The 13,184-nt window shown below is 49.5% G+C and overlaps 1 protein-coding gene across 1 annotated transcript in view; it reads left to right on the forward strand.

Annotated features, from left to right (window-relative positions):
- The window catches only part of CDK13 (cyclin dependent kinase 13), a 116,302-nt gene that overhangs the window by 61,870 nt on the left and 41,248 nt on the right, over positions 1-13,184 (forward strand). The window contains exons 5-6 of the mRNA XM_075315138.1: positions 5,575-5,745; positions 12,302-12,491. Of these exons, the coding sequence (XP_075171253.1) occupies positions 5,575-5,745; positions 12,302-12,491 (361 nt within the window). The remainder of the gene's footprint in view (positions 1-5,574; positions 5,746-12,301; positions 12,492-13,184) is intronic.

Consider the following 13,184-nt stretch of genomic DNA (forward strand, 5'->3'; position numbering starts at 1 on the left):
TGTCATATCGTACCCCCGTACAAGCGGCCGTTAGATCCATGGGATCTCAACAGGGTATTAGTTGCTCTCCAGAAGCCGCCTTTCGAGCCTCTGAAGGAAGTTTCCTTTCTCGCCTGTCACAGAAGGTGGCGTTTCTCGTTGCGATCACATCGCTTCGGCGAGTGTCTGAGCTGGCAGCTCTGTCATCCAAGGCTCCCTTCCTGGTGTTCCACCAGGACAAGGTAGTGCTGCGCCCCATTCCGGAGTTTCTCCCTAAGGTCGTATCCTCATTTCATCTTAATCAGGATATATCCTTGCCTTCCTTTTGTCCTCATCCGGTTCACCGGTATGAAAAGGACTTACGTTTGTTAGATCTGGTGAGAGCACTCAGACTCTACATTTCCCGCACGGCGCCCATGCGCCGTTCCGATGCACTTTTTGTCCTTGTCGCTGGTCCGCGCAAGGGGTTGCAGGCTTCTAAAGCCACCCTGGCTCGATGGATCAAAGAACCAATTCTAGAGGCCTACCGTTCTGCGGGGCTTCCGGTTCCTTCAGGGCTAAAAGCCCACTCAACCAGAGCCGTGGGTGCGTCCTGGGCATTACGACACCAGGCTTCGGCTCAACAAGTGTACCAGGCAGCTACCTGGTCCAGTCTGCACACTTTCTCCAAGCATTATCAGGTGCATACCTATGCTTCGGCGGATGCCAGCTTAGGTAGAAGAGTCCTGCAGGCGGCAGTGACACCCCCGTAGGGGAGGGCTGTTTTGCAGCCCTAACATGAGGTATTCCTTTACCCACCCAGGGACAGCTTTTGGACGTCCCAATCGTCTGGGTCTCCCAATAGAGCGCTGAAGAAGAAGGGAATTTTGTTACTTACCGTAAATTCCTTTTCTTCTAGCTCTTATTGGGAGACCCAGCACCCGCCCTGTTGTCCTTCGGGATGTTTTGGTTGTTTGCGGGTACACATGTTGTTCATGTTGAACGGTTTTTCAGTTCTCCGATGTTACTCGGAGTTAATTTGTTTAAACCAGTTATTGGCTTTCCTCCTTCTTGCTTTGGCACTAAAACTGGAGAACCCGTGATACCACGGGGGGGTATAGCCAGAAGGGGAGGGGCCTTGCACTTTTTAGTGTAGTGCTTTGTGTGGCCTCCGGAGGCAGTAGCTATACCCCAATCGTCTGGGTCTCCCAATAAGAGCTAGAAGAAAAGGAATTTACGGTAAGTAACAAAATTCCCTTCTTTGTAAAAGCTTTGAACAGTCACAAACCTTTGGTGCTATGGAGTTGCTTCAAACTTTGCAACTTTTGGCTGCAGCTTTGTATAATTCATGAGGAGCTGTGACAGTCCATACACCAGAAATCTGACGCCAGTCCCTGACTGAAGTAAGACTCATCAGACACTCCAGATTCATGAAGAGCTGTGGCTGGAGAGAAAATCACCAGTCCTGATGAGGGGGAACCAATCCATTCATACTGAGGAGTTCATGTTGAAAAATAAAAAAAAAAATAAAAAATGTAATCCCTTATTTCATCAGATTAAAATCCAATACTGAACTGGTTCTTAGTCAGTGGTAAAGATTAAGGCTCGTCGAGCATGCTGAGCACTGCTCGGTACTCAAGCGAGCATCAGGGTACTCTCGGTGTTCTGATGTGTTATTCATGAAAGAACGACCACAAAGCACTGGCATGCTTCTCTGAATGATGGGAGCCGGCACCCCAGTGAGAGATTCACAGTCTCTGGCTCTCACTGGGGTTTAAAACATTTTTGGATGTAGTGTGTCCAAAAAAAACCCCCAAGCCAGCCCTCATTTACCCCCAAAATGCTCCGTTTATGACTGGCTGCATGTGGCCGGAGAGCCGAAATGCCCAATCAGTGACTTCCATTATATAGTCATTACTCGAGTAGGGCCCGTCTGACCTGCTTGACTCGAGGACCGCGCACTCTAGCATCATAGTTATCACTCACCAATTCCAGAATCGAGCACCTTACTGCTCACCCATCATTACTAAATATAGTTTACAATGAATGCAAGTGAAAGATTAGAAGATACACAGATAAATGCACACATGAATCATGACTAGGTAATGATACACACCCACTTAACTATTACAGGAAAATGGGTTAGTAAGCATTGTTGAACCTGTTGTTCTGTAAACAAAAAAAGTAAAAAATAACAAATTTGCCATCATATAAACAAAATAAATTAGTAAATATCTTGTAAATCAATTATACAATTCATTTTTTTTTTATATATAATATAGTAACTAATTCTAGAAGTGTGTGTGTGTGTGTGCACAAGCATGTAACAGCAGGGGGTGCCATACTACCGTATTTTTCGGACTATAAGACGCACCGGACTATAAGACACACCCTGGTTTTAGAGGAGGAAAATAGGAAAATAAAACTTTAAGCAAAAAAATTTGGTCATGACACACTGTTATGGGGCGAGGATCTGCTGCTGACACTGTTATGGGGGTAATGTCCCCAAATTCTCTACTAAGGTGCCCCATCCTGGTAATGATCCTCCTGCCTTGTATATGATCCTGCTATAAACCCCCATCCTGCTTATATACCAGCATCCTGCTCATATTCCCCCATCCTATTCATATACCCCATCCTGTTCATATACCCCATCCTGTTCATATACCCCATCCTGTTCATATACCCCATCCTGTTCATATACCCCATCCTGTTCATATACCCCATCCTGTTCATATACCCCATCCTGTTCATATACCCCCACCCTGTTCATATACCCCCACCCTGTTCATATACCCCCATCCTGTTCATATAGCCCCCATCCATCCTGTTCATATAGCCCCCATCCTGTTCATATACCCCCCATCCGGTTCATATACCCCCCATCCGGTTCATATACCCCCCCATCCATCCTGCTCATATACTCCCATCCTATTCATATACCCCCCATCCTGTTCATATACCCCCATCCATCCTGTTCATATACCCCCCATCCATCCTGTTCATATACCCCCCATCCATCCTGTTCATATACCCCCCATCCATCCTGTTCATATACCCCCCATCCATCCTGTTCATATACCCCCCATCCATCCTGTTCATATACCCCCCATCCATCCTGTTCATATACCCCCCATCCTGTTCATATACCCCCATCCTGCCTGCTCATATACTCCCATCCTGCTATATGCCCCCATCGTGCTCATATACCATCCTGGTATATGGCCTGTATCCTATAGCACAGAGAAAAAAAAACAAACGTTTATACTCACCTTTTCCTCACTCCCTCCAGCACCGATCATCTTCCTCTCTGCGCCGCTGACCTGCGTGTGTGGAGCCGTTCCCCTGCAGCACGCGATGTCTTCCTGTCTGTGCCGATCAGCTGATCAGCACAGATCAGCTGACCGGCACAGACAGGAAGACATCGCGTGCTGCAGGGGAACGGCTCCACACACGGGGACGGGTTAGTGTACTGATTCACTGCACCCCGCGCTGATAATGATGTGCGGGGGGCAGTGAATACAGCCGCACATGATCACTCCAGGCTGTAATTGCCAGGGGTGATCATGTGGACCGGCTCTTTACTATGCGCGCATCCCCGCTCGTCCTCCCGCCCACCTGTCAGCGCCGGCTTCTGCGCTGAGAAATGGGCGGGAGGATGGGCGTGCATATGTAATGCGCGGGCACACGTGGTCACGGCAGGCTGCTATAGTAGCCTGCTCGTGCCCCCGATGACCCGCTCCACTGCAGCACCCTCATTCCCCGCAGCCACAGTCAGACCATAAGACGCACCCCCAACTTTCCCCCAACAGGTAAGTATGTACCACTATGTACCACTATAGTGGCCATGGAAATATGTAACACTCAGAAGTGCCATAAGAGGTATATAACAGCAGCTGGAGACATAACGAGTACATGACAAAGTGCACCATAATAACTATTTATCAACCAACGGTGTTATAAGGGGTAGATGATATCAAGACACCATAGCAAGTGTGTGACAGCAGCTGGGGGGTGGAGGGACCCTATAGAAAGTGTGACACTGGGTGGGAGGTGGATGGGATGTATAGAAAGTGACGTCATAGCAAGTGTGACACTGGGTGGGAGGTGGATGGGATGTATAGAAAGTGTGTGATGCTTGGTTGGAGGGAATCTGGGCTTCCAACGTAAGTTTTAATTAGTGATAGGAGCTTGTGTAGTCTTTACGTGAACTAACTTTGTTCCACCTGCCATTACACTGTTGAGGGTTCTCATGCATCGACTATGAACGAAATTTTTTTATTTCTCCATGCAAAAGATTGATATTAATTGTCTTATTTATATCTGGGGTGCAGATAAATGAGGAGCCGTGAAAAAAGTCTGGCTTGATGAATCTGGGCCTAGGTCTTTCAGTGTGACACAGTAGGGGATTTTAGGGGACAAACAAGATTTTAGGGTGTATAAAAAGAGAGATTAGATCCCGTGATCCCAACATATTGTTACCCCTCTATAAATCACTTGTAAGGTCACATCTGGAATATGGGATCCAGTTTTGGGCTTTACATTTTAAAAAGGACATTCAGAAGTTTGAGTCAGTTCAAAGGCGGGCAACTAGACTACTACAAGGGATGGAAGGCCTCCTGTATGACAGGTTGAAAAAGTTAGATATGTTTAGCTTAGAAAAAAAGACATCTCAGAGGAGATCTCATTTAGGCTATGTGTCCACGTGTGCGTATTGCATACAGTTATGCTGCGATCTGCACCGCAGCGTAACTGCATTCGTCCTGCGTCCCCAGCACAATCTATGCAGATTGTGCATAATCCATGCCCACGTTGCGTTTTAGAACGCAGCGATTTGCATGCTGCCAAATCGCTGCCTTCTAAAAAGCAACATATTACTACTTTCGTGCGGCTTTGGATGCAGCCCCTGCTGTCTATGGGAGAGGCTACATGCAGAGCGCATGAAATCGGCTTTTCCTTACGTTGTTTCTGCAGCGACTTGAAGCGCACATGTGCTGTTCAAATCACTGCAGAAATTTCTGCAGGTACAACGCAACGTGGGCATATAACCTTTATATGTATAAATACATGTGTGGTCAATATAAAGGACTGGCACATGACTTATTTCTTCCAAAGATGATACTAAGGACCAGGGGACATACACTGCGAGTGGAAGAAAAGCGACTCCGGCAGCTAAATAGGAAAGGGTTCTTTACAGTTAGAGCAGTCAGACTGTGGAATGCCCTACCACAAGAGGCAGTAATGGCAGATACTATAACGGCTTTTATAAAAAAGGGCTGGATGATTTCCTCAGTACACAACATTGTTATAAATGACTTAATGGCAAGGTGGAGGAAGGTTGAACTAGATGGATCAGGGCTTTTTTCAACCTATGTAACAAGGGAAGGAAAAAACAAAAATATAAATAAAAAAAAACCTAAAATTTTTGGGTCCTTAAGAGTTTAATATGATCAATCTGCATCTCGCTGATAATCTTGCTCGTGTATATGTTCTTGTACCTGTCTAGCAATAGTGCCACCATTTATTATCGGGACTGCTTCTGAATATATTCTGGTTATTGAGGTCTCCAACATGGTCTCTGTTATTAATGCCTAGATTTGGTTTTTTTGTGTGCAGGAGAAATGGTGGCTTTAAAGAAAGTACGCCTGGACAATGAGAAAGAAGGTTTCCCCATCACCGCTATACGTGAAATTAAGATTCTTCGGCAGCTCACACACCAGAGCATTATTAACATGAAGGAGATAGTCACAGACAAAGAGGATGCCGTGGACTTCAAGAAAGATAAAGGTTTGGTCTCTTTAGCACATATTTGAAGTAGTCCTTTAAAAGTTGATATAATTCCACAATGTTCATATAATGACTTGGTAGAGTGAAGAAAATATACTCCGCAATAAAAGGAATCTGTCAGCAGGTTTTTGCTAATAAATCTGAGAGCATAATGATGTATCGACAGACTGATTCTAGTGATGTATTATTTACTGGGCTGCTTGCTGTAGTTTCATAAAATTCCGTTTTATCAACCGTACATAATCAGTAGAAGACTCATTGTCTCCTGCCGTATAGTCCGTCATATTCGTGAGCACGGTGTAACCCTCCCCACACCACTGGTAACTTTTAAGCTATTGACAGTGTACACTGAAAACTACCTTTCTTTGTCGCTCCATTGGGAGACCCAGACAATTGGGTGTATAGCTTCTGCCTCCGGAGGCCACACAAAGTATTACACTTTAAAAAGTGTAACCCCTCCCCTCTGCCTATACACCCTCCCGTGCATCACGGGCCCATCAGTTTTATGCTTTGTGTTGAAGGAGGCACACATGCACACAAGCTCCACATTTTAGTCAGCAGCAGCTGCTGATTATATCGGATGGAAGAAAAGAGGGCCCCAGGGCCCCCGGCATGCTCCCTTCTCACCCCACTAAGTCGGCGGTGCTGTTAAGGTTGAGGTACCCATTGCGGGTACAGAGGCTGGAGCCACATGCCGTTTTCATTCCCCATCCCTTAGAGGCTGGGAGAAGTGGGATCCTATCCGGTCATCCAGGCACTGGGACCGGGCTCCCTCCGCAGCCCCTGTGGGAATCTGCCGGACAGGAGACTTGATATCATCAGGGACAGGCCCTGCATCCAGAAGGTACTCTGTGTCCCCTTGGGGACGGTGTATGGAGCGCTCGTGTCACTGACACCGCAGCGGCTGCTGTATTTTTATGACGGCCGGGACTACCGCGCCGACCGGGCCTGTTTGTCGGCCGCGGTATTAAATTTAGTCCCCGGCTTCTGCGGCCTAGTACCATAACTCCCGCCCCTGGGCCTGCCAGTCAGGGGTAAGGGCGGGACGGTCGACTTGACGTCGACAGTGAGGGCTGGAGCATACTTTAGGTGTCCTCCTCCCCCCCTCACTGATCACTGTGGGGCACCAGATTCCCGCACTTTATTAGTCGCCGCCCACGGCCCCCTCCTCCCCTGAGAGCTCCGGCAGCCATTTTTACATCATTCTGCCGGTGGAGGATTTCAGGAACGAGCTCTGCAGCTCTGGGAGGCCCAAGGCAGGGAATCTGGTGGTCACACAACCGCTTGGGCGGTCGGTAAGCCACACCGGTCACCGGTGCTGGTCCCCCTGGGGTGCCGAAGTGTATATATTTATAGAGATATCTGTATACATTTTCTCTGTTCGGCCGCATTGTTTTTGCTGGCTATATACCCTCAGTGATCACTCTCCTAGGACACAACAGCATGTCGTTCACAAGGAGCAAGGGTGCCAAGACACAGGGTTATTTTGCAACCTGTACCTCTTGTGCGGCTATGTTACCTGCAGGTTCCACCTACCCTCACTGTGAGCAATGCTCGGCCCCTGTTGCACTAGCTCAGCCGGAGCCTCGGGCACTGGTGGGACCCTCGGCTCAGGTAGAACCGCCAGCTGCCCCTATCCAGGTGACAGGGACAGAGTTTGCAGTTTTGGCTGAGAAACTCTCTGAGTCACTTTCACAATCCATGGCTCAGTCTATGGACAGATGGTCTGCTAAGATACTAGAAGCCTTGCAGTCCAGACCGGTCCTTACACAGGCCCCGGGCACTGTAGGATCATCGCCCCCAGGGCCCTCTCGGGCTGCGCCGCAGCGTGCTCCTGGGGCGGCCCCTATGTCTCACGGGGAGGACTCCGGCACGGACCGCAGTCCCAGACCGGCTAAGCGGGCTCGCTGGGAATCTTCCCCGACTTCATCACGCTGTTCGGGGTCTCAGCTTGATGACTCTCTGGAGGATGAAGCGGACGTCGCAGCTCAGGGCTCTGAACCTGACGTTGCTCTCAATCTTGATACACCTGAAGGGGACGCCATAGTAAATGACCTTATAGCGCCCATCAACCAGGTGCTAGATCTCTCTCCCCCAACTCCACTTATAGAGGAGTCGGATTCGCAGCAGGAAAAGCACCAGTTTAGGTTTCCCAAACGTACACGGAGTGCGTTTTTCGATCACTCTAACTTCAGAGAGGCTGTCCAGAAGCACAGAGCATTTCCGGACAAACGCTTTAATAAGCGCCTTAATGACACACGTTACCCCTTCCCCTCTGACGTAGTTAAGGGTTGGGCTCAATGTCCCAAGGTGGATCCGCCAGTCTCTAGATTGGCGGCTAGATCCGTAGTTTCAGTGGCAGATGGTTCATCGCTCAAGGATGCCACTGACAGGCAGATAGAGCTCCTGATGAAATCCATCTATGAAGCCACAGGTGCGTCTTTTGCCCCGGCCTTCGCAGCCGTGTGGGCACTACAAGCTATCTCAGCTTGTCTGTCTGAGATTAATGCGGTCACACGTACCTCTGCTCCGCAAGTTGCGTCCTTGACTTCTCAGGCGTCGGTATTTTCATCCTACGCCATGAATGCCGTCCTGGACTCTGCTAGCCGTACAGCGGTAGCGTCCGCCAATTCGGTGGCAGTCCGCAGGGCCATGTGGCTACGCGAATGGAAGGCAGACTCTGCTTCCAAGAGGTTCTTAACCGGTTTGCCATTTTCCGGCGACCGATTTGTTTGGCGAGCGATTTGGATGAAATTATTAAGAAATCCAAGGGAAAGGACTCGTCCTTACCCCAGTCCAAGCCAAACAGACCTCAGCAACGGAAAATTCAATCTAGGTTTCGGTCCTTTCGACCCTCAGCCAGGTCCCAACCTTCTTCGTCCAACAGGCCACAGAAGGGCCAGAGGAACTCTTATTCATGGCGGTCTAAGTCACGTCCGCCAAAGGCCGCCGGAGGCACCGTCTCCAAGGCGGCATCCTCATGACTTTCGGCCTCCCCAAACCGCATCCTCGGTCGGTGGCAGGCTCTCCCGCTTTTGCGACGCCTGGTGGCGAAATGTCCAAGACCGATGGGTGACAGACATTCTGTCTCACGGTTACAGGATAGAGTTCAGCTCTCGTCCCCCGACTCGTTTCTTCAGAACATCTCCGCCCCCCGAGCGAGCCGAGGCACTTTTTCAGGCGGTGAACACTCTGAAGACAGGAGTTGTGATCCCCGTTCCCCTTCAGGAACGTGGTCGCGGGTTTTACTCCAACTTGTTCGTGGTGCCAAAAAAGGACGGATCATTCCGTCCCGTTCTGGACCTCAAACTGCTCAACAGACATGTGAGAACCAGACGGTTTCGCATGGAATCTCTCCGCTCGGTCATCGCTTCGATGTCCCAAGGAGACTTCCTAGCATCAATCGACATCAGGGATGCGTATCGCCATGTGCCGATCGCACCAGAGCATCAACGCTTCCTGCGTTTCGCCATCGGGGACGAACACCTTCAGTTTGTGGCACTGCCGTTCGGCCTGGCGACAGCCCCACGGGTCTTCACCAAGGTCATGGCATCCGTTGTGGCGGTCCTACACTCTCAGGGCCACTCGGTGGTCCCTTACTTAGACGATCTCCTAGTCAAGGCACCCTCCCGGATGGCATGTCAACACAGCCTGACCGTGGCTCTGGAGACTCTCCAGAGATTCGGGTGGCTCATCAATTTCCCAAAGTCAAAGCTGACACCGACCCAGTCACTGACTTACCTCGGGATGGAGTTTCATACTCTCTCAGCGATAGTCAAGCTACCGCTGGACAAACAGCGTTCGCTGCAGACAGGGGGCCCAGTCACACCCCTTGAGGCGCCTCATGCACTTCCTGGGGAAGATGGTGGCAGCAATGGAGGCAGCCCCCTTTGCGCAGTTTCATCTGCGTCCACTCCAATGGGACATTCTCCGCAAATGGGACAGGAGGTCGACGTCCCTGGACAAGGAACGTCTCTCTTTCCCTGGCAGCCAAAACCTCTCTTCAGTGGTGGCTCCTTCCCACTTCTCTGTCGAAGGGAAGATCCTTCCTGCCCCCATCCTGGGCTGTGGTCACGACGGATGCGAGTCTGTCAGGGTGGGGAGCGGTTTTTCTCCACCACAGGGCTCAGGGAACCTGGACTCCGACAGAGTCCTCCCTTCAGATCAATGTTCTGGAAATAAGGGCAGTGTATCTGGCCCTGAAGGCGTTTCATCGCTGGCTGGAGGGCAGGCAGATCCGCATACAGTCGGACAACGCCACGGCGGTCGCGTACATCAACCACCAGGGCGGCACGCGCAGCCGTCAAGCCTTCCAGGAAGTTCGGCGGATTCTGCTGTGGGCGGAGGCCACAGCATCCACCATCTCCGCAGTTCACATCCCGGGCGTAGAAAACTGGGAAGCAGACTTCCTCAGTCGCCAGGGCATGGACGCAGGGGAATGGTCTCTTCACCCGGACGTGTTTCAAGAGATCTGTTGCCGCTGGGGAACGCCGGACGTCGATCTCATGGCGTCTCGGCACAACAACAAAGTCCCGGCATTCATGGCACGGTCTCAAGATCACAGAGCTCTGGCGGCGGACGCATTAGTTCAGGATTGGTCGCAGTTTCGACTCCCTTATGTGTTTCCTCCTCTGGCAATGCTGCCCAGAGTGTTACGCAAGATCAGGTCCGACTGCCGCCGCGCCATCCTCGTCGCTCCAGACTGGCCGAGGAGGTCGTGGTACCCGGATCTGTGGCACCTCACAGTCGGTCAACCGTGGGCACTCCCAGACCGACCAGACTTGCTGTCTCAAGGGCCATTTTTCCATCTGAATTCTGCGGCCCTCAACCTGACTGTGTGGCCATTGAGTCCTGGATCCTAGCGTCCTCAGGGTTATCTCAAGATGTCATTGCCACTATGAGACAGGCCAGGAAACCAACGTCCGCCAAGATCTATGGAACCTTGGGATCTTAACAGAGTGCTGAGGGCTCTTCAGAAACCACCCTTCGAGCCGCTGCGGGATGTCTCTCTATCACGTCTTTCGCAGAAGGTGGCTTTTCTAGTGGCGGTTACGTCGCTCCGTAGAGTGTCGGAGCTAGCAGCGTTGTCATGCAAAGCCCCCTTCCTGGTTTTTCACCAGGATAAGGTGGTTCTGCGTCCGGTCCCGGAATTCCTCCCTAAGGTGGTATCCCCGTTTCATCTCAATCAGGATATTTCCTTACCTTCATTTTGCCCTCATCCAGTTCACCAATGTGAAAAGGATTTGCACTTGTTAGATCTAGTGAGAGCAGTCCGGCTCTACGTGTCTCGCACGGCGCCCCTGCGCCGTTCAGATGCGCTCTTTGTCCTTGTCGCTGGCCAGCGTAAAGGGTCGCAGGCGTCCAAGTCAACCTTGGCTCGGTGGATCAAGGAACCGATTCTTGAAGCCTACCGTTCTTCTGGGCTTCCGGTTCCTTCAGGGCTGAAAGCCCATTCTACCAGAGCCGTGGGTGCGTCCTGGGCATTGCGGCACCAGGCTACGGCTCAGCAGGTGTGTCAGGCGGCTACCTGGTCTAGTCTGCACACTTTCACGAAACACTATCGGGTGCATACCTATGCTTCGGCAGATGCCAGCCTAGGTAGGCGAGTCCTTCAGGCGGCGGTTGCCCACCTGTAAGAGGGGGCCGTTTTCGGCTCTTTTTATCGAGGTATTCTTTTACCCACCCAGGGACTGCTTTTGGACGTCCCAATTGTCTGGGTCTCCCAATGGAGCGACAAAGAAGGGAATTTTGTTTACTTACCGTAAATTCCTTTTCTTCTAGCTCCTATTGGGAGACCCAGCACCCGCCCCTGTTCCCTTCGGGCTGTTGTTCTTTTGTGTGCACATGTTGTTCATGTTGAATTGTTCTTTTGGTTCATGGTTCAGTTCTCCGAACATCCTTCGGATTGAATTTACCTTAGCCCAATTTATAAGTTTCCTCCTTCCTGCTTTTGCACCAAAACTGATGGGCCCGTGATGCACGGGAGGGTGTATAGGCAGAGGGGAGGGGTTACACTTTTTAAAGTGTAATACTTTGTGTGGCCTCCGGAGGCAGAAGCTATACACCCAATTGTCTGGGTCTCCCAATAGGAGCTAGAAGAAAAGGAATTTACGGTAAGTAAACAAAATTCCCTTTATCAGTGGTGTGGGCGGGGTTATACAAGAGCTCAGCATTCAGAGAACTGCTAGATCTGCAGCAGATGAAACTGATTGTAAGTGGCACATCGCTGGAGTCCGAATGCAGTGTAGTAGTAATAAGGCACGGATATTGTCATGTCACCTTGTCTGTGACCAGTATGACGAGTATTTTTTTTTTTTAAGAATTACACTGTGCTGCAAGTCATTGTAGGGATGGTTTTGGTTTGTAGATATGCTCTTCAGGCTCATTGATCAATTGTGCCAGAAAATATACCCCATTATTTGGTTCTCATCTCCCCCTCACTCATCAATAACTCATCCCGTCAGGCGTGTGTAGCTGTGGATGTTTTTCATCCATTTGTGAAATTTGCCTGTAATACTACCATTCACTGACTTGTGCCGTTTTTCACCCTCTAAAGGTGCGTTTTACCTGGTGTTTGAGTACATGGACCATGACCTGATGGGTCTGCTGGAATCGGGACTAGTGCATTTCAACGAGCTTCACATTAAGTCTTTTATGAGGCAACTTATGGAAGGTTTGGACTACTGTCACAAGAAGAACTTTTTGCACAGAGACATTAAATGCTCAAATATTCTACTAAACAACAGGTATTTTATCTTCATTGTTGTGGACGTGTTCAGATACTTCTACAAGATTCACATGCGCTTTATGTATTGCTCAAGTTTTGAATAGCCAAACAAACTATTTGTGGGTAATTGTAATGCTAGACTCAAGCTAAGGCCTAATTCAGAAGGCTAGAGCACGTACCTCTTATGTCGGAAGAGTAGCGGCACGGCTCAGAAGAGTGTGGTATGAGAATTACGCCTTCCATTAAAAAAACCAAAACCCTCAATAAAACAAGTAAAAACAAGTGTGCTATGCACAACACTTGTGGCCGTGTCTATCTGTAAATTTGTGCTCATTTCTTCTTCCCCTTCACCCGAGAGCCATCATTTTTTATTTTCCCATCAGCATAGTCATCAGGGCTTGCTTCTTGTGGGCTGAGTTGTAGTTTTCACTGACGCCATTCATTTTACCAAGCAATATTTTCGAAAACAGGAAAAAAATTCTCAGTATGGTAAAATTACAAAAATAAAACCCGCAATTCCACAATAGTATGTTGGGTTTAGTTTGACTCTAATGCCCAAGTCATTAGCTGTACCAAGCTTCATAATGGAGTTTCTTTTGTTTTTGTGTAGAGACAAGCGAAAACACACAACTCTAGTATTTTTGATAATTTTTTTTTTTTCTCTTCATGGCTTTTACCACATGATAATAGACCAGACTTACAGATGGAGTGG

The sequence above is a fragment of the Anomaloglossus baeobatrachus genome, chromosome 6, assembly GCF_048569485.1.
Source record: "Anomaloglossus baeobatrachus isolate aAnoBae1 chromosome 6, aAnoBae1.hap1, whole genome shotgun sequence".
Lineage (NCBI taxonomy): Eukaryota > Metazoa > Chordata > Amphibia > Anura > Aromobatidae > Anomaloglossus > Anomaloglossus baeobatrachus.